At 50.0% G+C, this 26,618-nt stretch overlaps 1 protein-coding gene and 1 long non-coding RNA gene across 6 annotated transcripts in view; one reads left to right on the forward strand and one right to left on the reverse strand.

The window, feature by feature from the left end:
- Positions 1–26,016, reverse strand: part of RFX1 (regulatory factor X1) — a 42,454-nt gene extending 16,438 nt beyond the window's left edge. Inside the window, exons 1-8 of one of the 5 annotated variants that reach the window (XM_043532496.1) lie at positions 25,746–26,016; positions 19,262–19,371; positions 18,601–18,684; positions 13,142–13,237; positions 9,278–9,373; positions 7,628–7,723; positions 3,998–4,083; positions 2,339–2,651 (exon numbers count right to left, since the gene is read on the reverse strand). In XM_043532496.1, coding sequence (XP_043388431.1) covers positions 2,339–2,651; positions 3,998–4,083; positions 7,628–7,723; positions 9,278–9,373; positions 13,142–13,237; positions 18,601–18,684; positions 19,262–19,371; positions 25,746–26,016 — 1,152 coding nt within the window. Of the gene's footprint in view, positions 1–2,338; positions 2,652–3,997; positions 4,093–7,627; positions 7,724–9,277; positions 9,374–13,141; positions 13,238–18,600; positions 18,685–19,261; positions 19,372–25,745 lie in introns of all 5 variants that reach the window. The other 4 variants (XM_037888092.2, XM_037888093.2, XM_037888094.2 and 1 more) reach the window with 4 other exon arrangements.
- Positions 2,648–25,752, forward strand: LOC119564817. Its single transcript, XR_006286644.1, has 6 exons — positions 2,648–3,308; positions 4,749–6,104; positions 9,471–9,634; positions 10,721–10,838; positions 20,575–20,654; positions 21,216–25,752. It is a non-coding gene; the product is annotated as an uncharacterized LOC119564817 (long non-coding RNA).
- Positions 26,017–26,618: the final 602 nt, after the last annotated feature.

The following is a 26,618-nucleotide window of genomic DNA, read 5'->3' on the forward strand; positions in this document are numbered from 1 at the left end:
GTGTGGCCGAGGGGATAGAGTACTAGACTGGGACTCAGGAGACCAGGGTTCTCCCCTTTAGCTGGGCGTACACATTTGCCACTGGCCTGCTGGGTGATGTTGGGCAAGTCCCTGATGCTCCGTGCCTCAGTTTCCCCATCTGTAAAAAAAAATTATACTGACTTTCTTTTGTAAAAAGAAAAGGAGTACTTGTGGCACCTTAGAGACTAACCAGTTTATTTGAGCATGAGCTTTCGTGAGCTACAGCTCACTTCATCGGATGCATCTTTTGTAAAGCGCCTTGAGCTCTATGGCACCAATTGCTAGGTAAGAACTGGGTGTTAGTTGTGAGAATTATTGTACGCTTCTCCAGCCCCTTCCATCCAGGAATTCCAAAGTACTTTGCAGGCCCGAAGTTTAACAATCCAGCCCCCTGCTCCCCGACCTGTGTCACAGGTTGCTGTCGTGTCCAAAGTCACACACAGCATGTCCGGGCAGAGCTGGGACTAGAACCTCAGAGTCTTGACTCCCAATGAGGCATCTTAATGACAGACCATCCTCCAGTTCTAGAAGGGTTAAAACTCACCCTTTTTTGACCCCCCCCTTTGAAAGGATTAAAACTGACGAAGTATTTTAAAAATCTAATTCACTTTTCCCTGTCTGCACTAGTTCAGGGTTCTGAACTGATGTGGGCTTGGATAGTGAAAACAGACTGGTCAGTTTCATGGTTGATTCTAGTCCGTTTCACTTTCTGGCTCTCCCATGCTAGCACAAGGCTGCAATATTTGAGTGGTAAATGCTGTGGTTTATTTGTTTTGTTGCTTTAAATGTTTCCATTGGATTTCTGCTGGTCTTGGGTTCCGTCAGAATTGATTTATACAAAGTATCTGTTGCCAAATTTAACATGACAGTGTCCAAATTAAAAGCCCAAATGTGGATGTCCTGTTACTATGCGCAGCTGACTGCAAATATTTAGAAGTATAGTAACAAAACAAGCCAAGTTCTGCTATAAGCTACACCACAGCAATTCCACTGGAATCAGGAGTGCAGGTCTGACCCATAACTATGTAAAGAAGACACTGTGGTTTGGATTCTCTGTTAAACCAGTGTGACCTCACTCTTATACCAAAGGACCTACTCTGGTTTTACACTAGTACCCGAGATCCGCCTCTGTCCCAGTGGCGTTATTCTGGTTTACACTTGTGTGATTTGCATCAAAATCTGTCTCTGTTGCTTTAAACATGCAAACAGGATTTTAAAAAAATCGAAGTGCTTTGATTCAATATGTCAGCTGTTCCAAATAACTGAGGTAAGGAGCGTGTACAACCTGTCCTTCCCAGAGCTCTTAGACTGGAAAATCTTTGGGTAGGGGTCATCTTTTTGTTCTGCTTATAAAGTGCCCGACACAATGGGATCCTGGAGCCCGACTGGGGCCCCTATATGATACCATAATATACCTAATAAATATTAAAGATAGATCTCAAGCTCCAGAGCTGTCACGGATAAACAATTCTCAGCCAGCAATAACCCTACCTACACTTTGCCCAGCAACAGTATGTCTCATTTGAAGACCTCAAAGCTACTTACAAACAACAGTTCATTAAACTTCCCAATCCCTTGCCAGGCAGGTCAGCACCATTACACCTACCTTAAACATGTATTGTTACTTGTTACCATAGTAACGCCAAAAGGGCTCCGCTCAGCTTGGATCCTTGTTTACAGTGTCTCGGGTAAGGCTAAACTCTTCAGCGCAGGGAATCTCTTACCATCTAAACAGACTGTGGGTGGGAGGGGAAACTGAGGCAGAACAGAGGTCCCCTGGTTCCCTTATCCATTGGATTTCCTTCCACAGGGGCAACAGACTCCCAGTCCCAATTCTAACCAGTGGCCCTGCCCTCCCTCTGTCACAGCCCTCTACATGTATAGGTAAGTCCTGGTCTGGTTTTATGCTTTTAGAAAGTTTTATTTATAAAATGCAAATTTTTTTTTAAAAAAATCTTTGCAAAACTGTGCCATGATGGAACTAAACAGCCCCATCGCCTGCCCCACCTGTGGGGCAGGGCTGTGCGGTGGAGGCGCAGCCCCTAGCAGAAGTGCATTCTGGGACATAGCACAGAGCTAGTGAGTTGGGATGGATCTGAGCTAAGCCCAGGAGAAAGAAAGGCCAGGGCCGTTATCTAGCCCATGCATGTTGACCCCCCCCGCCCCCCTCCCATGCAGCTAGTAACTGCCTCCCGATTCTTCAGGCCTGGTTCCGCATTTGCAAACAGCAGAGAAGGATGAACATATCCCAAAGGGGGGTTTCCAGTTATGTGGCCTGAAAAGGAGAAGCAGCCCCACGGGTGTCTTGGCGACTTACAGTTGCTGGAGAGGCACGTGTGGTGTGGGAGTAAGACTGACTGGAGCTTCCTAACATGTATCCTCCCTGAATCACGTAGGTTCCTGTTCCTCCGCCGCCGCCTCCTCCTCCTCCTCCGCCACCGCCTCCGCCGCTCGGATTGGCTATGATCTGCCCTCCAGAGACGTACATAGGGACGGATCCAGTGCTGGCCACGGTCTGGGAGGTTGCAGGAGTGGTGACCTGCGCCGGGGTGGCTTGCGATTCATAATAACTAGCTCCCGTGTTCTGCGTATAGAGAGGGGTCTCTGTGTATGGGTAAGTGCTGGAACGTCTGAAACGAGAGGGAGGGTTAGCAGAGCTGTAGAGCTGGTGCCGGGGCCGCTGTGCAAATGGACATTTCACGTTTATAGAGCACCTTTCACCCGCCACTGAAATGCAGCCACCGCTGGGGTGGAACCCAGCACCTGATTAATACCACAACAGTCTACGGCAGGAAATGACGAGAAATCTTGTATCCAGCAAAGTGCAGGGTGAATTTAGCGAGGCAGAACAGAGTTATCCAGGCTGGACTTTGGCTGGGGTGATAGGGTTAATGTGCCCAGGGCCTCAGTTCTTCATGTCACCAGAAAGATGATGGTGATAATACAGTGGTTTCCATACACGGATCTCAAGGTGCTTTACAAAGGAGGGCAGTATAGTTAACCCCATTTCTCAGATGGGGAAACTGAGACACCGAGCTCGCCCAGCAAAGCAGTGGAGAAGCGCCTGTTAGTGCCACATTGACACCACTTCCTGCAGCACTATAGCTGCCAAGTTCGAGTCTCTGATTCATTCTCTCTCCACCCCACAGCCCTTTAAGGAGCGGAAAAAGATGGGGAGGTACAAGCTGATCCCTCCTCCCCTTAGATCAGTGGGAGTAAGAGTGAGTGGAAAGAGGAGCAGGGAATCTGTTGCCCAGAAGCAGGTGGCGGGAGACCCCACTTGGCAGGTAGGTGGTGACAGAGGTTCCTGGGTAGCTATGGGGAAGAGGAGGTGTATGTGTTGGGGGAAGTGAGTGATGGAGAGAGTCGGGGTTGCCTGGGCCGTTGGAGTGGCTCGTGAAAGGATTGTTTGGTGAACGCCTGGCAGCTGGGGGGCAGAGGAATGCCAGTGGCAGTTGGCTGGATGTGGAAGGGGAACCACAGCCAGTCGGCTGCAGGGAGAGAGGTAGCCTGGAGCCAAGAATGGGCCCCTCAATTGTGTGCCCCCAGCTGCCGCCTCTTCTACTGTTCCTGGCTCAGATTCAGCAGGGGGGATCAGCGTGAGCAGGAGCAGAGCAGATGCTTTCAGTGCATGTGCCCCAGAGGGCAGGACAAGTCATGGCAGGGCAATGCCTGCTGTCTGCCTACAGCCCTGCTGGGTGCAGGAGAGCCAAGGTGGGCAGGCACAGCAATTGCAGGGCCTAGCTGTTCCTTGGAGGTCTCCCATCCAAGTGTGGCTCTGAAAGAGCCGGAGCTTTGCCTGGAAAGAACAAAGCGGGGAGGCCATTGCCCTTTAACTGCCCCTGCTGACATTGTGGGAGGCCAGCTGAACAGCACTGAAAATCCCCGGGAAAAGGGGGCAGTGAACAGGGGGCTCGCCTCTCTCGAGCCATGAGCCAGGCGCAAGGGCAGCAGTGGCTTGGCATGGGTCACTTACATGGTGCTCGCTGTGTAACTGGCGTCGCCCCCTTCCACATACTGCACCTGGTTGGGATAGACATGCTGGACGGGCACCTGCTGCAGCTGCTGCACCTGAACGAAGCAGGGGAGAGAAATTCATAACAGCCCGAGTCCTTCGGTATGGCTGTCCCCCTTCCCGGCTCTCCATGCTTCCTCTGAGGGTCTCAACGCCATCTGGACCCACTGAGCATCACAACCCCATCAAAGGTGGGTCACTATTACCTCCCCACCTTGCCCCCTGGGGAAACTGAGGCACAGAGGGGTGATGGTGATTAAATACTGACTTGGGAGGGAAAATGACACTTAGACTGGAAACTCTTTAGGGCAGGGACTGTCTCTCTTTTTTTGGTCTGTGTTTGTACAGTGCCCAGCACACTGGGGGGCCTGGTCCATGACTGAGGCTTCAGGGCATTACCGTAATACACCTAATAAATACTGCACAGTGCTCCGAAGAGTGGGGACCTGACCCTAGGTGCTATGGTAATACGAACAATAAATACAAATTATTACACTGCGAGTCAGTGATCGAACCCAGGAATCCTGTCGCCCAGGTCCCTGATCTAACCAGTAGCCCTCACAGTCTCTCTAAAGGGCAATGAACTTTTCCTCCAGGAACCTGGGGCTCCTGCTAGATAACGAGCTGAGTCAACTGTTGGAAGCTAGCTCCTATTTTTGGAAGCTACAGCTTGTATCTTGACACTGTTCTCCCCCCCCTCCCCCACTTGCAGGTTTCCAGCAACTCTGGACAACGCAATCGCCTTCCTTTATAAACCCTGTGAGGTTCCTACCCAAGCTATTACAATATCTGAAACTGTTCCAACCCCGTCTATCACAAAGGGATCCCCAGGCATTACACCACTAAAGGGCCCCACCCTCTGGGGCGGGGTGCAGCAGCTGTTTGACAGCTGCCTAGCTGCACTGCACGAGAGTTTACGGTAGGAAGTGAAAAGGAATGCTGCATCCAACTGAAATTACAAGTCAGATTTCAGGGAAGCAGAATGTAAACGGCCCACCCGGACACTTGGCCAAGACGTTGGGGTGAATGAAATGGAAGTTGCAATGGCCAGAAGTAGCCCTGCCCATGGGTTTCTGAAGGAAGAGCTCAGTATTCTGACTCGCCTGTATCTTACAGTGAAATCTGCTGCATTGAATCAGAATTGTTTGCGACGGGAATGAATTGGTGCCTGTTCTCCCATGTTCCAGCCTTGTCTCCCAGGCATCTCCCTCCCCCAAAACTCGGCTCCTGGGCTCCTATTTCACTCAAATCCAAGACACAAACCAAATATCTGCTTTCAAGAGGTCCAAGAATTTCGGTGCCTGTGGCAGGGACTAGCCTAGGTGGGTAAGGAATGAGGGCAAAACGGGGATCCCTGATGTAATGTTACTGGCTTCAGCAGAAGGAAGTGGTCCGTGGTGTCCTAATGCAACGGGATGGGGATGCTGGGTGGTTCCAGCTCTGCTCTCTGGAAGGAGCAGGGAGGGCAGAGGCAACCATTCTTGGATCTCCCTGGGGAACCTCTCCATGACCTACTTTAAGAGCTGTAGCTGCTGTCCCAAACACTAGCACCTGAGGGACTCTCTGAATCTTGACTCTCTGGTCGGGACTGGCGTGATGAGAGGAGAGGAACGGCAGCTGCTCAATCACCACCTTTTGCTGCGGGAGGAGGAGGTGCTGAGGAAGCATTCGGACCAGTTCCACCCACTGCTCCGAAGTGGATTCTAGCGAGTGGAGGTAGTGGAGCCTGTGCTCTTGGCTGGCTAGACAGCAGCTGGCCAGCGGATGCGTCCCGCTACTACACTCTAAGGAGAGAGGATGCTGCACTGCCTGCGGCTGCTGCTGCTCACCGTTCCTAGCCGGACCAGGGAACTCACTGCCTGCGCTCTAAACAATAAACAGAAACACTGAGGAAATCGGAGCTTGCGTTGCGACCACGAGCTGTTCGACTGCTTCCCTGCTCATGGGGGAAGCTCCTGCTCAGAGTTAAACCCAGCTGCTACTTAATGCAGCACCTTGTACCACAAAAGTACTCTGCATTTACGTGGCGTCTTCCATCTGAGGACCTGACTGTGCTGAATAACGGCAGGTAAGGAAAAATTATTCCCATTATACAGATGGGAAAAGGGAGGCACTAGAGGTGAAGTGACTTGGGCCCGTATACTCAAAGGTATTTAGGCACCTAATTCCCATAGATTTCAATGGAAGTTAGGAACCTCAATACCTGTGAGGATCAGGGCCTTGGTTAAATTTACCCAGTGGATGATCTGGGAACAGAACCCAGGCGTCCTGACTCCCCAGCTCTAACCACTAGATCACATACTGGTTACTTGGGGGAGGGTGGGGTGAGGAGAGGAGGGAGACGCCCACAAGGTGACTGCTAGCCAGAGATGGGTTTGAGGAGCTTGCCACCTTATGACCCTGTAGTTTGAAGATTAGACTGTTCACTTCTGCAGCACTGGTTCTGTGCAGCATTGCTAGCAGATTCCCTCAGCGGGGGCGCTAATGAGATCAGTTAGACCACGCTGGCTATACAGAGGCAGGAGCTGGATTTAGTCCTAGAGCATCTTAAAACCAAACATCTAGCACCAAAGCCTGGGTGGTGGATTTCAGCGTTTCCAGAGCTTCCTTTGTCCTAGCGCTAGGTGTACCCGGTGGGGACAAACATGGGGGGGCAGAGCAACTCTTTAAGGGATGTGAAGGGTAATGGGAACACAAGACTGGCAGGGACCACCTGGGTCATCATGTCCAGGCCACCCCGTCACCTCATGCCATTCACACCCTGAGCAAACACCACCTTCAGAGGAGTTAGGTTGTTGTCCCCACTGCTCCTATTGGAGGCTGTCCCAGACCCTGCCTCCCGTGAAGGGCAGAAACCTGCTTCTCATAGCCAGCCTCAATCTATTCCTGGCCACTTTGTCCCCACTGGTTCTTATGCCAACTCTGTCCCTTACCACCCTCCCTGGGTCTACCCCCCAATACAAGTAATGGGATGAAAAGCACAGGCTGGAAGCTCCCTCGCTCAGAGAATGGAAAATGGCCTGGATGAACAGGGACCAATGGGGCATGGTCCGCCAAGGGAATGGGTTGGACGGGACGTATCGGGTCTCTTCCCTCTCTCTGAAATTGTGGCCAGCAAACCAGGAAGTGTGCTCAGTAGAGGAGTAACTGGCTGAAATTCCATGGCCTGTGTTATTTCTATGACCTCATCCAATCGGATCTCCTGTACGTCACAGGGCATTACATCACTCACACTCACACCTCTTCCCCCCCCCCCCCCCCCCATTCAGCCCAGTGACTTTTGTCAGACCAGGTGGTTCAGCCGTCAGAAACTGGGTGCCAGAGGCAGAGAATAGGAGGGAGCGAGACACCCCTGCAGTGGCCAGGGATTGATTTGGTGAGAGATGTTCCTCCAGGGGAGGTCAGCCCAGATGATCTAATGGTCCCTTCTGACCTTGAGCTCTCTGCCCATGCTGGGATCAGCTACTCTGCAAAGAGACGACTGTCGGTCTAGCTCAGGAGCACCACGGCCGAGGGCAGAGGATGTCTGCCTCAGAACTAGCCGAAGGGCACAGCCCCCAGGCCGCTCGCTACGTGACTGGAAAGCTCTACCTCTTGAGTGACGTGAACCTGCTGGAGTCCTTGCACTGTCAGCTGTTGCACTGTGCCCGCTTTCGGGGTCTGGGGGGTGGTCTGCACGACCGAGCGCTGTGGAGGCAAACACAGAGGCCATCAACAACCTCCCGGAGTGAAATCCGTGCTGGTGAAAGGTGCCACCTGACAGCCCCAGAGAGTCCAAGGCTGTTTATCGGAGATCACAATCAGGCAGGGCACGTGCCCTGGTGCATGCACACCGCCCTGCATCAGAGCGATCTCTGGGGTGAGAGGGGAGCTCCATTTCTCTGGCCTCAGTGCTAAGGCTGCCAACAAAGGGGTCTGTTAGTGCAAGGCAATGAACAGAGAGGCCCAGAAAGGCCGTCTTTGCTTTGATGGCACTCACTACCTGGGTCACTAATAGCCCAGCCCAACCTTGTAGTAACCGACAGCAGCTCCTACCTGATGGCTCCTGGGTGGAATGAGTTAGGAATATAGGAATGGCCAGGCTGGAGCCGAGCAGCCCAGCGTCCTGCCTCAGAGAGAGGCCAGCACCAGATGTGTCCGAGGGAGGCATAAGAACCCTCCAGAAGCAGATGTTGGACAATCTGCTCCACGTTCTATCTCAGTCTGGTCTCAAGAGTCTGTCTACACTGCAGTCGGGAGATGTGGGTTGGAGCGCGTGTAGATGTGCCCAGGCTAGCTCAAGTGCCAATAACAGCAACGTTGGGGCAGGATGGGCAGTGACACGGGCGAGTTCTGCCTCCCCAGGATCCTGGCTACGTGTTCGAGTGGCCATTGCCAGCCGTGCTGTGGCGTCACAGCTACTGTTGTTTTGATCTCGCTCGCTCGGGTTTGTCTATGCCGGCTGCAATCACACCTCCCGGCTGCAGTGTAGACAGACCATAGAGGCAGAGACTGGCTTAAACCCTGAGGCAGGAAATGTAACATCTCTTCCAAAATGGTTATTATAACAATCCTGGATATTCTTGTTATCCATAGGAGTGGCCAGTCCCTTTTTGAATCTTGCTAAGTTCTTAGCCTCAATGACTTCCTATGGCAGGGAGTTCCACAGTCTGATTCTGTGTTGTGGGAGAAAGTATTTCCTTTGATCAGTTTTCAAGTCACCACCATTTATACCCCCAAGTGTCCTCATCTAACTCAAACAGGCACCGCTAGAAGTGCTAATAGCCCTCCTGGAGGGCAGCCTCACCACCAAGGATGGAATAGACCCCGGAGACTGAATTCCCCCTCTCGCCCCACAGGGCAGGGCTGGGCACCCGGGCTGGGGCCAGTGAGTGGCCACATAACTCTGATGTTGCCCGGACTGTATCTGCACGCCAATAACAAAACTTTGCAAGGTTCATGTTTGTTTCTAGGTAGCAGAGATGGTCTGAGCTGCCGCCTCTTTGAAACCTCAACAGCTGTGAGTTGCTACTGGGGGGGAAAGATGCCAAAATTGTATTGGGCAGCTGTTGCAATGGGGACACTATAATAGAATCTAGATCTCAGATCTGCGATCCACGCTCACACCAATGGAGCTCCAAAGCCAAGCTCTTGAGAGCATTTACTACCATTATCCCCCAGTGGCTTTTCTTTCCCCACCAGACAGGGCTCGGGTGACCCCCCCAGGAGGGGGTTACTTTGGGATCTGCAACCATACAGCACCTCTTGTGAGACGGGCACTTGCTGGACTCCATGCACCTGAAGCTGCTGCACTTGTCCTGGTTTGGCAGTGGAGTTGTTGCTCTGGACAGGGGAGTGCTGGAAAAACAAGGAGGTGTGTTTTATCGGCTGCTTAGTGAGAAGGAGTAACACAGATTGTGTTCCCGTAACACATACCCCCTCCTTCCTGTTTCAGATCCCTCCTGGGAGCTCCTGGCTCTGCCAACCCCACCACCCGCAGCCGTGTGCTGTTCTGAGGGGTGACTTTGCTAGCTGCCAGATCTGGATGGTGCTTTGTGGAACAGATGAAAAGCATGCAGGTTAAGACAGGAACAACAGGAAGTGACAGCAACCCAGGAAGTGGGTAGATAAGAGCACTGATACTGTGATGCCACCCTTCCCCCCTCCCCCTGGGGAGACAATGTGAGGAATATAGGAATTGCTAGACTGGATCCACTACCCCATCTTCCATAGCAACCAGTCACAGCTGCTTCAAAGGGGACGTTTCTTCCTACCACCTCTCAGGCAGGGTTTGCGCCTAACCCCTTTGCCATTCGTTATTCAATCTAATGTAATTGTTCCTATTATTCATGTAAATGCCCCACCCTTTTGTGAATCCAGTTATGCTCTTGGTCCCAATAACATCCAGTGGCAGAGAGTTCCACAAGTTAATTCAGAATGTGTAACCAAAAGAGCGTTTCCTTTCTATATTGCTGTCATCCCCTGCATCGCCAAGAACATTCTTGCCTGATCTTTGCCTAGCTTTAAAAAGTGATGATAATAATAATTCCTAGCTCTTATCCAGCGCTTTACATCAGTAGATCTCAAAGCACTTTATAAAGGAGGTCAGTAGCATAACCCTATTTTACTGGTGGGGGAAACTGAGGCACAGAGCAATGAACTGACTTGCCAAAGGTCACCCAGCAGGCCAGCGACAGAGCTGGGAACGGACCCCATGTCTCTTGAGCCCAGTCCAAAGCTCTAACCACTAGGCCACACTCCTTGGGGCTGGGGCTGCGTTAGCTATTCTGTGTCCTGCAGCGGTGAGCACTCGGTTCACGCTTGATAATTTGCTCCCAACTGCGGTTTCCAAAGTAGGTCTTTGCCTCCTTTAGCACAACTGTACTGCAGCCTCCCTGCTCCTGGCCTGAACTCCTGCTCCCTTCATATGTCCCAGGCCAACAGGACTGGGTCTGAGTCACATGCTTCCATCATGTGACCCCATCCAATCACTCCCTTCGTGGCGGGAAGGGAAGGGAAGCTCACCCCTTGCCAGTTCTGCTAGCAAGCTCTTCCTTACAAATTTGCTGCACATCTATGGTGTGTAAAAACCAGGATGGGCAAAAGAGACATTGCCACGCTAAGAGATCACACGCTGCCAAAGGTCCTTCTCTGAGTTGTTAACACTGGTAAGAGTTTTGTAACATTTTGCCTCTTCCTACAAAGATTCCAGGACCAACCTTTCATCGGCCGGGCCCCTGAGAGTCCTTGGCACAGTGGGGACCTTCCAGAGAGCCCCAGGTTTGGTCCTGATGGAAGCTACGTCACTTTACTCACACACAAGGTCAGTAAATTGCAAAAAACACTTACCAGTCCCAGCTCCTGCCAGGTGCTCAGATGCCTAATGCCCACTGAAATCAATGGGCACCTAAAGACCTGGGAGGGTCTGGACCAAAGTCCCTGATTAATTAATCACTTTAGAACAGGAGCAGAAGCAGAACAGGAAACATCTTGGTCCGTCCCTACCCCCTCCCCAAAAAATTAAGGGCAAACCTCTGATTTCACTGGACCCCGCATTAGCGGGAGGGGAACAGTGCTAGTTAGAGCTGCTAGGAAGCAGGGCCAGATCCTCAAATGTCCTTCAGCTCCTAACCACCCTTGGGGACCAGCCCCTTAAGGGAGTGAATGGGGTGAAAGGGGCCCTTAGAGCTGCTGGGGAGCAGTCAATGAGAACGCAGGGGGCTGAGGGCTGTTGGGTTACAGCTGTTGTAGAAACTGCCCGCTCTGCTACACTCCCTTTCCCTCCAGGGCTGAGACCAGAACCCAGGAGTCCTGGCTCTCAGCCCCCTGCTCTGATCACTACACCCCGCTACGCTCCAGGGCTGATACCAGAAACCAGGAGTCTTGGCTCCCAGCCCCCTGCTCTGCTACACCCCACTCCCTTCCAGGGCTGAGAACAGAAACCAGGAGTCCTACTTTACTTTCATTATTTCGCTCAGCACAGCAAGTGAAAGCAGACTCTGTTTTGCCAGCTGCCCTTTCCGGCCACAAACCCCCACAAGGCTGGGGGTGCGAGGGAAGTTGTGCAAATATAACAGGGGAAGTTACTTACATTTATTAACAAACAGCTTTACGGTGAATCATTTATACACGTCATTAGGACATTCTGGCCTGCACTAAAATGTGCCAAAAGCAGATCCTGAGGGTCTGACCCTGCAGCCCTCACTCCCCACAAGGGTCCTGCTGAGTTCAACAGGACAGCCCCACAGAGCGCAGGGTCAGGTGCGGAGCATGACAAAGGCCCAGACCCTCAAAGGTGCGTAAGAGCCTCACTCTGACTGATTTCAATGGGGGTGAAGTGCCTACATTGTATGGAGGATCTGGGCCAATGTCCCTTTATGTCATGAGGATTGTGTATACCCCACGCTGGCAGTGACAGGGTTACAGGAAGACTGACAGCCCAATTAGCCCCTTCTGGGGCATCTGGAGGGCAATGAAGGATTAGCCCCAGCTGGGGAGAAACCGGCAGGGTGGGCCCTATAAAGGAAGGACTGCAGGGCCAATAGGAGAGACCCAGGAGACAGGAAGTTGGGATTTTCTGCTCTCTGAGAATGGAACTACAAAGGGATCTGCAGGGAGCAGCTTGTGCTCTGGGACCATCCCTGAAGGGAGAGGGCAACCAGAGATACATAAAGCAGGCCTGAGGGAAGAAGAAGTCTGAGGTTTAGTGGCTGGGCAGGAAACAGGCCTCCAGGGAGAAGGCCCAGGGGGCAGTACTCTGTCACAGAGTGCAGAAGAACTCTGCAGAGTGGCAAAGACTCTGGAGAGTGGGACCTGGGAAGGGGGGAAGTTTTTATTCTTTGAGCTGGGCCTTGGTTACCCCAGAAGGGCTGGGGCACTCAGTGTGAGCTGGCTGGAGGGCCAAGTCACTGCACAGACCCCTGAACTCCAGAGGAGCTGCAATGCCAGATCTTGCCACGAGGAGGTGATCCAGAATGGTGAGTCTATGCCAAGGACACATACAAAATATGGTGGCTTGATTCCCCTCCTCCGTGCCTCATGCACCCCGCACCAATCCCCTTCTTGTGTCAAAACCAAGATCAGCCTAGATCCCTAGGGGCTGTTAGCTCATCTAGCCAGACCTGTCGAACACAGGCCGGTTCCCCCTGCACTGAGCCCCGTCACTTGTAAACGAACACTTCAGCCCGAATGCTCAATGCTGCGCGATTGTGAGTGACCAAGAGCAGCTTTCCAGACCTGCCAGTTACTCAAGATGCAATGGGGATCATTAAACCATCAAACAAATATCCCTTCAACATGCCCCTGCCCTGGCTTGAGGTCTGGACAGGATCTGGGGCCAAACAAAACCCTGGTGTCAAACTCTGGGCCAGAGCTGGGGCCAAAACATAAACCCAGAGCTAAACACTTGCAAGGGGGGTGGCTGAATCATTCCCCAGGAAGAGGCTGATGTCTAGCTGTGAATGTGAAATGCTGCAGCGATGAGACAAGGATGCTGGTGGTGAACTGAAAGCGGGGTAAATAATGAGCGACAGAGCAATGCAAACAAATCATCCCGCTTGGTGGCTGTCTAGGCACCTGGTCATGCTTTTCCCCAGGTTAGGGAGGAACGAACATCCCGCCACCCACCTCAGGTGGAGAATGGACCTGCTGCTGAACACTGTGTACAGCCAACGAGACTTGGCTTCCTTTGCTAGCCTGGGAAGTACTTGGCACCACCAGCCGCTGCAAAGGGATGATACAAAAGAAGTCCTGGTTAATGACCACCTCGCAGTCAGAGCAATGCCAAGTTCTGCTGGCCGCTGGGGAGCAGGGCTGGTGATGGCCGGCGCTAGCCCAGAGTGTAAGTGAAGTTGCATTGGCTTTGGGTAACAATACTCGCCAGCACAGCCCAAGCCAGAGTGTCACTGGGAACAGGACTCGCAAGTACAGTCAATTTCCATTCAGCATGTTCAGTATTTATCTGGACTTGCCAACAGAACCGAGCCTAAACCAAAATGACTTCTTTGGTTCCCTGGGGAGCAGAAACCTTCATCTGCTTGCGTCTGGCCAATATCAAACAGGCTGTCCACTTGTGCCCCAAGGATGGGGGGGTGCCATTACTTGGGGATTTTAAACACTAGACAGACAAAGCAAAGTGAGAAATACACTGGCTGGGAAACGGGGTAGACTAAGGATCTAAGGGCTCTTCCATCTCTACCTTCTTTGAGTCAGTGAAAATGAAATGCAATGGGGCAAATTCAGTTGCGTTTCCTTTTTGTAGCTCTGAGGAATGGCTGCCTTCCATCATGCACGCTGGCCAAGGATTTTTTTTATTTCCCTTTCCAACTGCAACTGCAACCTGCCAAAACCTGGAGGCACGATGCAGCATTTGGGTCCCATTCTCTTCTCCTTGATCCACCTTCAGGAGATGCCAGCATGCAGAAAATCTTTGCAGCCAGTTGATAGGTGGTTTCTTCACCAGCCTGGCATGCAGACAACTGAGATGTGGTTTTAGGTTATCTGCAGTTCCTCTAGCACTGCACTGTCAAGGCAACTTCATTACCCAGGAGAAGGCTTTTCAGGTCATTCCTAAGTAGAATGTTAGCCGAAACAAACAAAGGTTAACCCAGGGTACTGTGAAGCAGGCGTGAAAGCTGGGCCAACTAGGAATAATGGGAAACTGTCTGGGACAGCATCTTGGCTTGGAGACCTGGCTGTGGAAGAGCCTCTCCAAAGGGAGGGGTGGGAGCCCCAACACTTGGGACTTTAAAATCTGACTGGATAAAACATTAGTGAATATACAAAGTTAAGCTCTAATAGAAGGGCTTGTGTCTCAGGCTCTCTTCCTACTACAGTGTTCATCATGCTAGTCCAAACAGATGGACCTCAACTGGCATGTCTGAAGAGCCCATCACTGAGGTTTTAGGCACTACACACGGATTTCAAATTCCAGTAAGATCTGTCCAGATCAGACAGCCAAGACTCTGTCCAAATCTTTGCGTGCGCAATTGGCTGTAGGGTTCTGATCTGTCTGGCGCTGTGGTGAGCGCTGACTCACCCTGACATCTCGCTATGGAGAAGGCTTTGTGATGGAGCAGGTCTGACCCATTAGGGTCACTGTAAATCAACATCAGAACCTCGTCATAGATCTAATAGGGAATAAAACCCAGCAGAAGCTGGGAAGCACAGATCTCCTCTGTAGCTTGTTCTGCTTAGGAGATGATTTCAGGCAGGCTTTTGACAGTCCCAAGTAACATTCTCATAAGAAAGCTAGGAAAATGTGGTCTAGATGAAATTACTGTAAAATGGGTACAAAACAGGTTTAAAGACCATCCTCAGTAGTCATCAACAGTTTGCTGTCAAACTGGGGGAACGTATCTACTAGGGTCTTGCAGGGGTCTGTCCTGAAACCGGTGCCATTCGGTGTTTTCATTAATGACTTGGATAATGGAATGGAGAGTATACTTATAAAATCTGAACACGACACCAAGTTGGGAGGGGTTGCAAACACTTTGGAGGACAGGGTTAGAATTCAAAACCACTTTGAAAAATTGGAGAACAGGTCTGAAATCAACAAGGTGAAATTCAGTAAAGACAAGTGCAAACTACCAGGCTTAAGAAGGAAAAATCAAATGCACAACTACAAAATGGGCAATAACTGGCCAAAGGGTAGCACTGCTGAAAAGGAGCTGGGCGTTGTAATGGATCACAAATGAAACATTTAATAGGAGCCAACAATGTGATGGATTTGTGAAAAAGGGTAATATCATTCTGGGGTGTATTTGCAGGAGTGTGGCATGTAAGACATTGGAGGTAACTGTCCAGCTCTGCTCAGCATGGGTTAGGCCATAGCTGGAGTCCTGGCTACAGGATGCCACACTTTAAGAAAGATGTGAACAAACTGGAGAGAGTCCACAGGAGAGCAACAAAAATGATGGAAGGTTTAGAAAATCTGACCTAAGAGGAAAGATTAAAAACCCTGGGCATGTTTAGTCTGGAGAAAAGCAGACTGGCGGGAAACCTGAGGCAAGTCTTCAAATATGCTAAGGGCTGTTACAAAGAGGACAATGATAAGCTGTTCTCCACATCCACTGAAGTAGGACAAGAAGGCATCATCTTAATCTGCAGCAAGGATTTATGTTAGATATTAGGAAAAACTTTCTAGCGAGGATAGTCAAGCTCTGGAACAGGCTTCCAAAGGAGGCTGGGGAACCCCCTCATTGGAGGTTTTTAAGAACAGGTTGGACAAACCACTGTCAGGGATGGTCTGGGTTAATTTGGTCCTGCCTCAGTGCTGGGGGCTGGACTAGATGACCTCTCGAGGTCCCTTCCAGCTGCACATTTCCATGACTCTGAGTCTCCATGCGATGTGCTAACTGCAACTTCCTTTTCCTCCTGTAAAGCACTGTAGCCATGCTCAGCAATGTCCACCATTGCTGCAAATGCTCCCACCATAAACCTGGCAGGTTCGGTATGAAGAATCATCACACAGGAGTCGCTCTCCTCAATATCAGCAGAGGCGACAGATTTGGGGTCTGAACATCAGACTAGAAATATCTCAGCAACCCAAATCCAGGGGTTGTTTAAATGTTAATCCTTCAGGGGCTTTTAGACGACATCTTTTAAACAGAGGTGCTGGGATAGGAAAGATCTCATGGTGTGTTTCTTTTCTAAAGGAGATCGTTTAATTCTGTCCTTGGCCAAAGTTTCCCACTGTACCATCTGGTTGTGAGCTATCTCCCAGAGGCAGCTGCATTTCAGTGCTACTGTGTGTAGTCTGTGAACTGCTTTAGGATATATTTTATTCATTTCATGAGGAGGAAGGAAGCTGCCAAATCAACCACGGACTGGAAACATGGGAATGTTGCTTCCTCTCCTTAATCTTGCCTAGTTCAGTGTCTGCAACCCCACTGCTTGTGCGTAGCTGTCAAATCCACATGAGTTTCAATCACTGATAAATTCAAGGCAAGACAACTTCTTGCCTGGCTTTTTTTTTTTTTTTTTTTTTAAACGTGAAAAGGAAAAGCCAGAGGCAGAGGGATCAGAGTTTGCACAGAACTGAGTTTCCCTTGTGCTGGGCATGCTCCAGTCTGTCCCAGACATGGATTAAATCATTGTTTAGATCATGATTAGTGCGTGATTAGTGCCCCGTCAGCTGTGCTAGAGGATAGAAACTCACAAACCTTCTTGCAGTCTCCAGATGCCTGTCCATACGACTACAGCTGCATCTTCATTACAAATGTAATGCTTTACAAAGATAGCACCTTCTGTCAGAGGGCATCCCCCATGCTATTCTGACTCATACTGCCTGCCCCAGGAGAAGTAGGTAAGAATTACCCCGGATTTGCAGATTGGGAAACTAAGTGGTAGGGAGAGTATGTGATTGGTTCAAAGTCACAAAGACAGTCAGGATGAGAATCCAGGAGTCCTGACTCCTAGCCCCCTGCTCTGACCACTCACCACTCCTTTCCCAGAGCTGGGAATAGAATTGAGGAGTCTTGCATGCCCTCAAAGTCCACCAGACAGACAGTCAGTGGGTGAACTGGGAATGGAACCCAGATCTTCTGACATCTGGGTGTTGATTCTGTGCTTTAATCACATGACCACCCTCCTTTCTTAAGAAACGGTCACTGTTTTTAGAAGGTCCCTTCCACAGGCCAAACAGCCCCACTCCCTCTTTGCCGGCACTGCAGGAGGAGCCTCTGCGTCTTCCGATGCCTGAGCCATCTTTGCTGCTGTGCATTCCAGTGAGAACAATGCTGGGAGCAGGTAACCCAAGCATTCCATAAAGGGTCTGATTAAATTCCCATTAAAGTAGGTGAAAAGGCTCCTATTGATGTCAATGAGAGTTGGATCTGGCCCTATATGACCAGGGATTAATTGAGCCCAATGGGTCCAGTTACCACTTAAATCCTAGGGCTACATTCAGACCTGGAATAAGATGGGGCAGTAAGGCCTCTGACCCAGAATCAGACAGGGCCATAAATAATGGCATCAGTTACGTGGGGTGCAAAGTGAGTGGAGAATCCGGTATAGATGCTATAAACCCCTCTGGCATTCAGTGGGCATGCAAAACATATGTCAATTACACACATCAGTGGGTGAGTCAGATTAGTACAAAGGAGGCAGAACTCACCCAGCAGCTGTGAGGCCCTGTGACATGTAGGAACAACAGAGGGTGCTGTGCAAAACGCATGACAATTACACAGCAGGGGGATGCAAAACGCATGACAATTACACGTCAAGGGGGTGGAAGGCCTGGGGAAGTAGCCGGAAAAGCAAATAACAGACAGGGAAGATAAATGAGTTGGCAGAGCTTCTTTTATTGTCCATCCTCCTGTGATTTGCTTTTCCTGTTTCATGCCCCCTGACACCAGCTAAGTAAAATCCTGCTCCCATGTAAGACAATCCACTGTTTACCCACTAACACAGAGATGCTGGTGCTGGGGGGGGCTCCCTCCCCCCCCTGGCTTTCAGCCATTTCCATCATATACAGGGTTTACAGTTTGGTTCAATGGCTCTCAGCACCCCCACTATACAAATTGTTCCAGCTCCCCTGCACTGATGTCAATGAGGCCTGGATCCAACCCACTTCCATCCAGTCTTCTGACCAGCATTGCACCCAACACGCAACCCCATTTAAGGCACCACTAAATCTGGACCCCAATCTCACTCAACAATAAGCTTCCCCTGCACAAGTTGGAGTAATTGATCTGAATGATTCTTGCCCACCTCTAACTTCTAATCTCCTAGCCGCTAACATGGCGTGTCGCAGAAGCCCTGTTATTTCCCTGGGTCAGCACAATCAGGTGCCCCTCATGCAGCCGGATTTTCCTCGGGCTTTTACAGCGGTGGAACTCCATCGTTCCCGAGGAGTTACTCCTGCTTTGCGCTGGTTGAAGGGAAAGGAGGGTCAGACCCTCAGGCTGCTAATTCTCGGTGTGCGAATGAACTCAGCGAGCAGTGAGGGAGCTGGGCCTACAACTATGTTCGGGGGGCAGTTTAACACGGGGATGCTGTGAGTTGCAAGAGTGCCAAGCACAGGGAGTTGCGGGGGGGAAGCGTGGAAAAGCACAAGGCCTGGGGCTTTCTGAAACATCACTTACCTGCTGGGGCACTTGCACACCTGTTAGCTGGAGGGGGGATACCGACGGTGGCTTAGCCTGCACGCTGGCTTGAACCAACAGCCTCTGTCAAACAAAACACCCAGAGTTCAAGGTGAATGGAGGAAGCAGGAGTGATTACAGCAACAGCACCCAGGCATTTGCCGGTTATCCTCAGGCCCCAGCATTTAACAAAGAACCTGGAAGCAGAGGGCATCAACACACTTCACAAAGGGGATGAAGTATCATCAGCCCTGTTTGGTCCTAGGGCACAGAGCGGGGAGCGACCTGCCCATATTCATACAGTAACTTAGTGACAGAGCTGGGAACAGAATCCAGGAGTCCTGATTTCTGGTCCTCCCCACCCTGTAACTTCGAGACACTCTCCCCTTCCAGAGCTGGGAATAGAACCTAGGAGTCCTGACTCCCAGCCCCCTGCTCTAACCACTAGCTCCCACTTCCCACCCCCAAGCTCGGAACAGAATTCAGACATACAGCCCCTCAGCCTCCCGTAGACCCCTAGAGCTGAAATGATTTCATGTTCACCAGGCCCAGAAGCAACAAACAAATCCAAGGAGCCCAATTCTAGCCTGATTTATTTCCCCTGCAACAAGTCTAACAGCACCAGCTGTCCCCCAGGACGATCGCCTGCTTGTCCACCTACCTGCTGCGTGGCCTGGACTTGCTGCACCACCTGTGTCGGCACCCCAGACTGTGTGGCCGTTGAGCCCGGGCTGGACTCGGAGACGGAGTCACTGGGCCTCATGGCACCTTCTGGATTTCGGAAGAGGAGAAGAAAAGGTCACATGAAAAGTCTGAGGAAGGTAATTCAGAAAAGGTGTCCAAATCCCTCCTGTATATTTCAAGGGAGTTGCAAAGTGGACTGAGCACAGGACTGGTGTTTGGACCTATGGGGGGTTCTAGTCACAGTGCTGGGACGGGAAAACAGCTCCCAGACTTGGGAATGGAACCCAGGAGTCCTGACTCCCAACCCCGTGGCTCAGTAGCTTCATGCCCACATGTAGAATGGAGCTCTCTGCCATCAGGCATAACTCCTCTGATTACTGTTCAGCACCCGGTGTGAATTTCAGCCTCTGCTTCTAACCGAAAGAAAAACCCAGCAACCGCCTCTACCAAAAACTAGTGAGAAAACAGGTGACTGAGGCCTCTGATACAGTCTGCTTGTTCGATGGACCCTTAACGCAAAGACATTCCCTGCAAAGCAAGCCAGGTACTTACGATCACAAGGAATTGTACAGAAACAATCGTAATACATGGTGCAGTGGGCACAGGGGTGTGCGTTTGTGTTTGCTCCCCTTCCTTGCGAGACAGGTAATAAAAGACCCAAGGCTTTTATAACTAGGAACCTTGGCCACCTAATCCCTGCCAGTTCTCACCAAAGCTCTAGTGAGGCTGGTTTAGAATAAACATCCCCATACTAGTAGGTGCAATCCCAACCCTCTGATCCTTCCAGGGAGGGGTAGGGGGAGCTCATCGGGGGCTGATTCTAATCGAGAAGCAGGAGATCACGTTTCATGGGTGTCTCGTTTGACATTATCAACAGAAGAGTAGGAAAAAAACAGCTCAGCGACCTTTCAGGATGGTGAATTAGTCTGTTTCCTTCAGGCGCTTGAACAAATCAAGGGTAACGATGGGTTTACCAGCTTGGGAACTCTGGGAGGCAGGACTGGCTAAGCGGGAAGCCCTTTTCCCACGTTAACAGCTATGATTCCATGGACCAGTGGAGATGGATTTTGAGGAAGCTTTTGCACGATGGGTCATATGGTATCTGGTGCTCTGGCATTTATTGAAAAATTGAGCGGGGCCCTAGCATTGGTAATGTGCAGAGTATCTGGCACTTGATAGTAATCATATTTGTGTTGTCTCCGATTCTGTGGTGTACAAAGTAACCATTAACGATAGAAAAAACGTCTTAGTGCAGCCAGGCCTGATTCCTGTAATCTACGTTTCACGCAGGCACCCCCAATGATTCTGATGCAGTTTCCAAAGCCTGAGGACCTCCTTCGACTGATCTGCCTGAACTCCCACGGACTTCAGTGAGCAGCCCTGGCCCCTTCTTTCCTAACCCAAACGTCGGGAGTTTGGACAGTGATCGGTTAGGTGAAACTTTGTCAAAAGCCTTCGGAAAATCCAATTCCACTGGCTCCCCCATGCCATCCAGCAGCACAGTGCCCCCTGTCATCACATTAGCTCGTTAAAAAGGAGGTGCCGTGGCCTACTGGACAGAGCACAGGACTGGGACATTTCCTAGCTCTGATACTGCTCTACAGAGCAACCTGGGGTGACTCACTTTGCCTCAGTCTCCCCATCTGTAAAATAGGGATGATGACAGTGAGCTGCTTTGTAAAATGCTATGCAATCTACTGGTGAAAAGCGCTAGATAAAAACAAGGGACGGTTCTTTTTATTTTGTGGAAGATGCTCTGTAAAGCGTTTTGACCAAAATTCCTGCCCTCGCCACTCGTCAATAAGTGGCTGCAACCCTCTGCCCCAGAGGCAGGTGCGTTTCAGTGAGTCTGTGTGTGAGCGCGTAGGTCGGGATCAAAGACCTGAGAGAAACGTTACATTATTATCATATTCCTTCCCTTTAAATTCCAGCTCCTCCAATTTAGATGGGTATTTCTAATGTGCCTAAAACTGCAACAGCCATTGATCCGACCGCACTGTAAGTTTACAAAGCATGTTGGGACCTGAGTTAAGCCGCACAGCTACCCTGCAAGGTAGGCAACTATAAGTATTATTACCTCTGCTGTTCAGATGGGGAAATGAACGTCAAAGGTATTAAGATGCCTAACTCCCATTCAGATCCAGGTGCCTACATAACTTTTGCAAAGGAAAACCATCTCTTTGCGCCGTCTGCAAACATACTGATGCCCATTTCAATTAGATTAAGTGGGAGATGAATGCAGAAAGAAATCAGCCCCTACACAAGTTTCTAGGTGGTGAGATCTTTGCTCAGCTGTGCATCAAGCCACCCCCACCCCTCCTCCTTCACCTAAAGGCCAGATGGTAGGTAAACCTTTCATTATTATTGCTTTCCTTCTCTCTCTCTCTCGCTCCCTTTTTAAAGGCAGCAGAGCGTGGGTTCCTGGGATTACAAGGCATTTTGTGTTATTAGAACTGTTTCCACTGCTACACTGGTGGGGAGAGAGAGAGGCTTGTCTGATTGCACCAGGGTCAGTGTTATTGACTATGGACCAGATCCCGCCAGGTGCTAGAGGGCAGCAGTCAGTGGCCGCTGCAGAGGCTCAGCACCTCTTGGCAACTTCTCTCCCGATGGAGTTGAGCACCTCCTAGGTAGGGTCCCCCTCTGGGTACGGCGCTGTTCACTTTGCTTATAGGCGCTGGAGAAAGCTGCGCCTGGAGTGCCCTAATGGTGTCCCAGGAGCAAGAAGTGATGCCCGAGAGAGGCATGCTCACTTCCTTCACAGTGCAGCAAAGCAGGGAACTGGATGATTGCTCTCCCAAGACCAGCTTCAGGGGCTTTAATCGCCACAGCTCTGAGCTGGCCCAGTAGGAAATGATTTCTGGAAGAGTGAAGGAGACCGATATCTTCTAACTAACTACACCTCTACCCCGATATAACGCTGTCCTGGGGAGCCAAAAAATCTTACCGCGTTATAGGTGAAACCATGTTATATTGAACATGCTTTGATCCACTGGAGCGCGCAGCCCCGCCCCCCCGGAGTGCTGCTTTACCGTGTTGTACCCGAATTCGTGTTATATCGGGTTGCGTTATATCAGGGTAGAGGTGTAGGTGGCTATGCATCACCCCTCACACACCCCCTCTAGCCAGCCAGGTACTCGATATTGGGGCCTGATTTTCAGAGGTGCTGACACCCACAGTTCCAGCTGAAGTCAATGGAGCTGCATCAGTCTACACTTGGTGAGGATCTTAGCCTTTAGGCCAGGGAACTAGAAGGAATAAGACTCGTGTCAGATCTCTGGCCTGCATCACTCCAGGACGCGAACAGAAGGGTCAGTCTATTATGACAGGGTCTGCACGGTGGAAAATCTGCCTTAGCTCACACTCCCCTTTGAGAATTACAATGAATTTTCTCTGAATAAAATCCGAGCCAGATTTAAAACCTAGCGTCTGCAGATAGCCCTTAATGGAACTGAACTGGAGGGGAGGGAAGTGTTGGGGGAAGTCTGCCAAAAAGATAAACTCCAGCTTTGGTTATAGGTGGATGTCTTAAGACCTTACAGGGAGTGGCTTGGTAGCTAGAAACCCAGCACCTTCTCCAATTAAACTTTCCACTGCTAGGAAAATACAATCTTGTTAAAACTCCCAACCGAAACATGAATCAAAAGGCTCAAGAGATTTCTCAACAGCTTAGGTGGAGCCTGATTATTATCTCAGGCTATCCAGTTTCTTTGGATGATATTTCATGCAACTCTGCAACACACGACTGAAGTCAGCGAGAATATTATCCGGCTGTTTTCCTTGCCTGCCCTCAGCTATTTAGTAACAATCTTCCTTTCTATAGGAAACCGACTGCTCCTGATCTGGGGATGTTTAGATCTAGAAGGGATGGTTGGTTGGTTCTGATTCAGAGTTAACTGGAAATGTTCCGCCTATTAACCCATCTCTTTCTACTGCTTATTCAGACCCTGGCCTGAATCACAAGAACGTGCTACAGTAAGGGTTTCTTAGCATGATCTCACGGGACAAAGGGCCTTCACACACCTGCCTTCTGAGACAGAAACTAGAATATAACCCAGTACAAATTGTGGTATTTATGGATGGAGTTCAGTTCTTAATGCATCTTAACAAACTTGCAAGCACTCAAGCGGTTCTACTTACTCACCATTCATCTACTCCAGTGATGACTTAAAGGATTGGGAAACCTGCCTTACAGTGATAGACTCAAGGAGCTCAATCTAACCAAGAAAAGGCTAAGGGGTGACTTGATCACAGCCTGCAAGTACCTGCATGGGAAACAAAACTTTGATAATGGGCTCTTCAATCTGGCAGCCACAGGTCTAAGAAGCTCAGATGGCTGGAAGCTAGACAAATTCAGCCTAGACGTAAGGCGTACATTTTTAACAGTTAGGGTAATTAACCACTGGAAAAATTTAACAAGAGCTGTGCTGGATTCTCCATCACTAGCAATTTTTAAATCAAGACTAGATGTTTTTCTAAAAGATCTGCTCTCGTACACACAGGAATTAATTCAGGGAAGTCCTATGGCCTGTGTTATACAGGAGGTCAAACCAGAGGATCACAACAGTCTCTACTGGCTTTATAATCTATGAAACCTGGATAGATTGGCTCTAGACCAATAAATAATGTGGCTACAACAGTGCATAGCCATCGTAATAGACAGGTTCTACAGTGACTAACCTACGTTTTTATGACTTCTTGTTTCTGTTAGACCTGCAGAGGAAACCCAGTCCTGGGAGAATGAGCTGGATTCTATTCTAACTTGTACATCACCAACGGAATACACTAAATTCCAAATTCAAATCTGAATTGATGATGCGTAAGCTGGAAAGAACCTGGCTTGACTCCCTGACCTCAGGGGGAGTTTGCGGTCTGGTAGCATTACATTATTATCTTTTCACTTGAAAAGCGAGTAAATCTGTATCCGGAGTTGTCGAGAGGTGATAAAGGAGGAGCCTCGCGTAGACATTCTCAATAGCAGCAGTACATTGGAATAAGTCCATCTCTTGCTGAAAGTCTCTTGATGTATGGTTAGTTCTCAGTGGAGAGTCAGCTCTCCAGATCACTGTATAAAGGTGCCTCTGTTTACCTGAGCCTGTTCCACAGCTTGGATTTATTTTAAAGTGCGTGTTCTATTCTGAAGAGTGATCATTGCTCCTTCTTACCTCTCAGACATTCGCCCTGGCAGGATCTACCTGTAGAGGCAACAGTCAGATTTGGCTGCTTCTCACTCTGATTAGCCCTGTGGAGCCAAGAGAGCTCTGGGAGAGCAAGGTAGAGTCTCAGAGAATTACTGATTCAATTCTGAGGGGGTTACAAAGGCAATGGGGCTGCACAGCTGTTCCTGGGGACAGAGATTCCCTGCAGAGCCATATTACTGGTACTGACCCAGAGGACAGCAAGAGGCCAGTGTGACAGGGAAGATCAGGCAGAGAGGAAGGATGGTTCCAGTAGTTCAGGCACTGGCATGGGATTTGGGAGACCCAGTTCAGTTCCCTGCTCTGCCCACAAACTCCCTGTGTGAACTTCACCAGCTCACTTAGTCTCTCTGGGCCTCAGTTATTCATCTGTAAAATGGGGATAAAAATATTTCCCTGCTGCCCACAGGGGGCCTGAGGGTAAATACAACAGAGACTGTGAGGCGCTCAGATACTGTGGTGATCCAGGTTATAGAAGGACTTAAAACAGATAAGAAGGAGTTCATGCCCATCTATTGCAGGCAGAGGTGATCGATATTTGTTTCAATTATATACATGTACCCAGAGGCTGTGTCCATAGACAGATGATATAAACGTCTGGGCCTGATCCTGTTCTCACTGAAGTCAATGGTCTCCTGAGGGAGCAAGACTGGAATAAACATACATAATGTTCTGCTGAAAGGGGCTAGCAGTTAATCTTGTATCTAAAGACAATCCCAGATCTCACTAAAACTTATGTTTGTGGCAAGCATAGTTTTAGGCCCAAAAGAAGAAACAATCAAGACCCTTTAGGTAGCAGAGACAGCTGCGAACATGGAAGCTACCGCCCAAACCACTGGGTCACATGGTAGGTCAGAGCTAAGTTGTATGGGCCAAGTGGTTTTCATGGTTGCAAACACAGGGACTAGGCTGTCGGTTGCTGCCTGTGTGTGTTGGAAGAAACAGCCAGGAGTGTGAGTGTGACCTTGAGGTGAGGCAGAGTGTCTTGGGCACAGAGCTCACCGGAGGCTCAGGCATGGGAATTTCTGAGGGAGGAAATTGCCTGCTGCTGTTTGATTCTATGGTCAGAGAAAACAGCACTCTGGACATTTTTTTGGAAATAAACAAGATAAACCAAGAATATACCTGGCTCCTATAATCAATCCCTCAGCCTAAACAATTCTGAAAGGCCCCTGACACTAACTAACCACTCAGGCTGAAGGAGCAACCATAACATGTGAGAAGCGATGAGGTTTTCCCCCACCACTCTCCTCCCAGACTTACCGGACACTGTGACTATGATATACTGCTGCGGGGCTGGTGCTGGAGTTTGTTGGCCTGTGGCCTGAGCCTGTGGCTGCGGGGCCTGGATTTCCGAGACATACTGTTTCTGAGTGGCTGGTTGCTGCGGGCTTTGCAATTCCGCTACATACTGTTGCTGGGCTGCTGCTGGTGCCGCTGTTGTCGCCGTCGTCGCCGGCTGTTGCTGCGCCTGTTGCTGTTGTGACTGTTGCTGAGCTGCCTGTAATTCCGTAACGTACGCCTGTGTTGCCATACCAACAGTGGGGAAAATGATAATAAATAAGGCTTTTTTTTTTGCTTCCTTTTGTTGAGAAAAAAAGAGGAAAAAACAAAATAAAAAAAAGAAAGAAAAAAAAAACCAATTAATCAATTGTAAAGCGATCTGGGGATAGAAACAGCTCCCTGCTGTTCTATTCGTTAAGCAATAACTTAATTACACCCCATGGTTAATAACTAATTACAGTCAATTACAGCAGGAAAAAGCAGTAGCAGAGTTCATCTTTCTCTGCGGAAACAGGCCTGGAAAAGTAACGGTTCTGGAGAAACCTGTTCAGAACCAATCCCCACATTATGATTGGATGCAATTTACGAAGCTGCGTCAATTATCTCCCAGATCCCCATCACTACAACACACCCTTTTTAACTGTACTGAAATTAGAGATCAGCCTGCTTCTGCTCTCGCGTCCACTAAGGGAAATCTGCAGTAACTCCATCAAAGCCAATGGGCATGAGGGAGAGGAGAAGCAAGCCCTTAAGCTGGCATTTTTGGTAGTGGCCTCGGATTGTGGGTGCCCAACTTGAGGCGCCTTGGGCCCAGTTTCCAGAGGTGCTGAGTGCCTGCATCTCCAAATGAAG

The sequence above is a fragment of the Chelonia mydas genome, chromosome 20 (assembly GCF_015237465.2).
Source record: "Chelonia mydas isolate rCheMyd1 chromosome 20, rCheMyd1.pri.v2, whole genome shotgun sequence".
Taxonomy (NCBI): Eukaryota; Metazoa; Chordata; order Testudines; family Cheloniidae; genus Chelonia; species Chelonia mydas.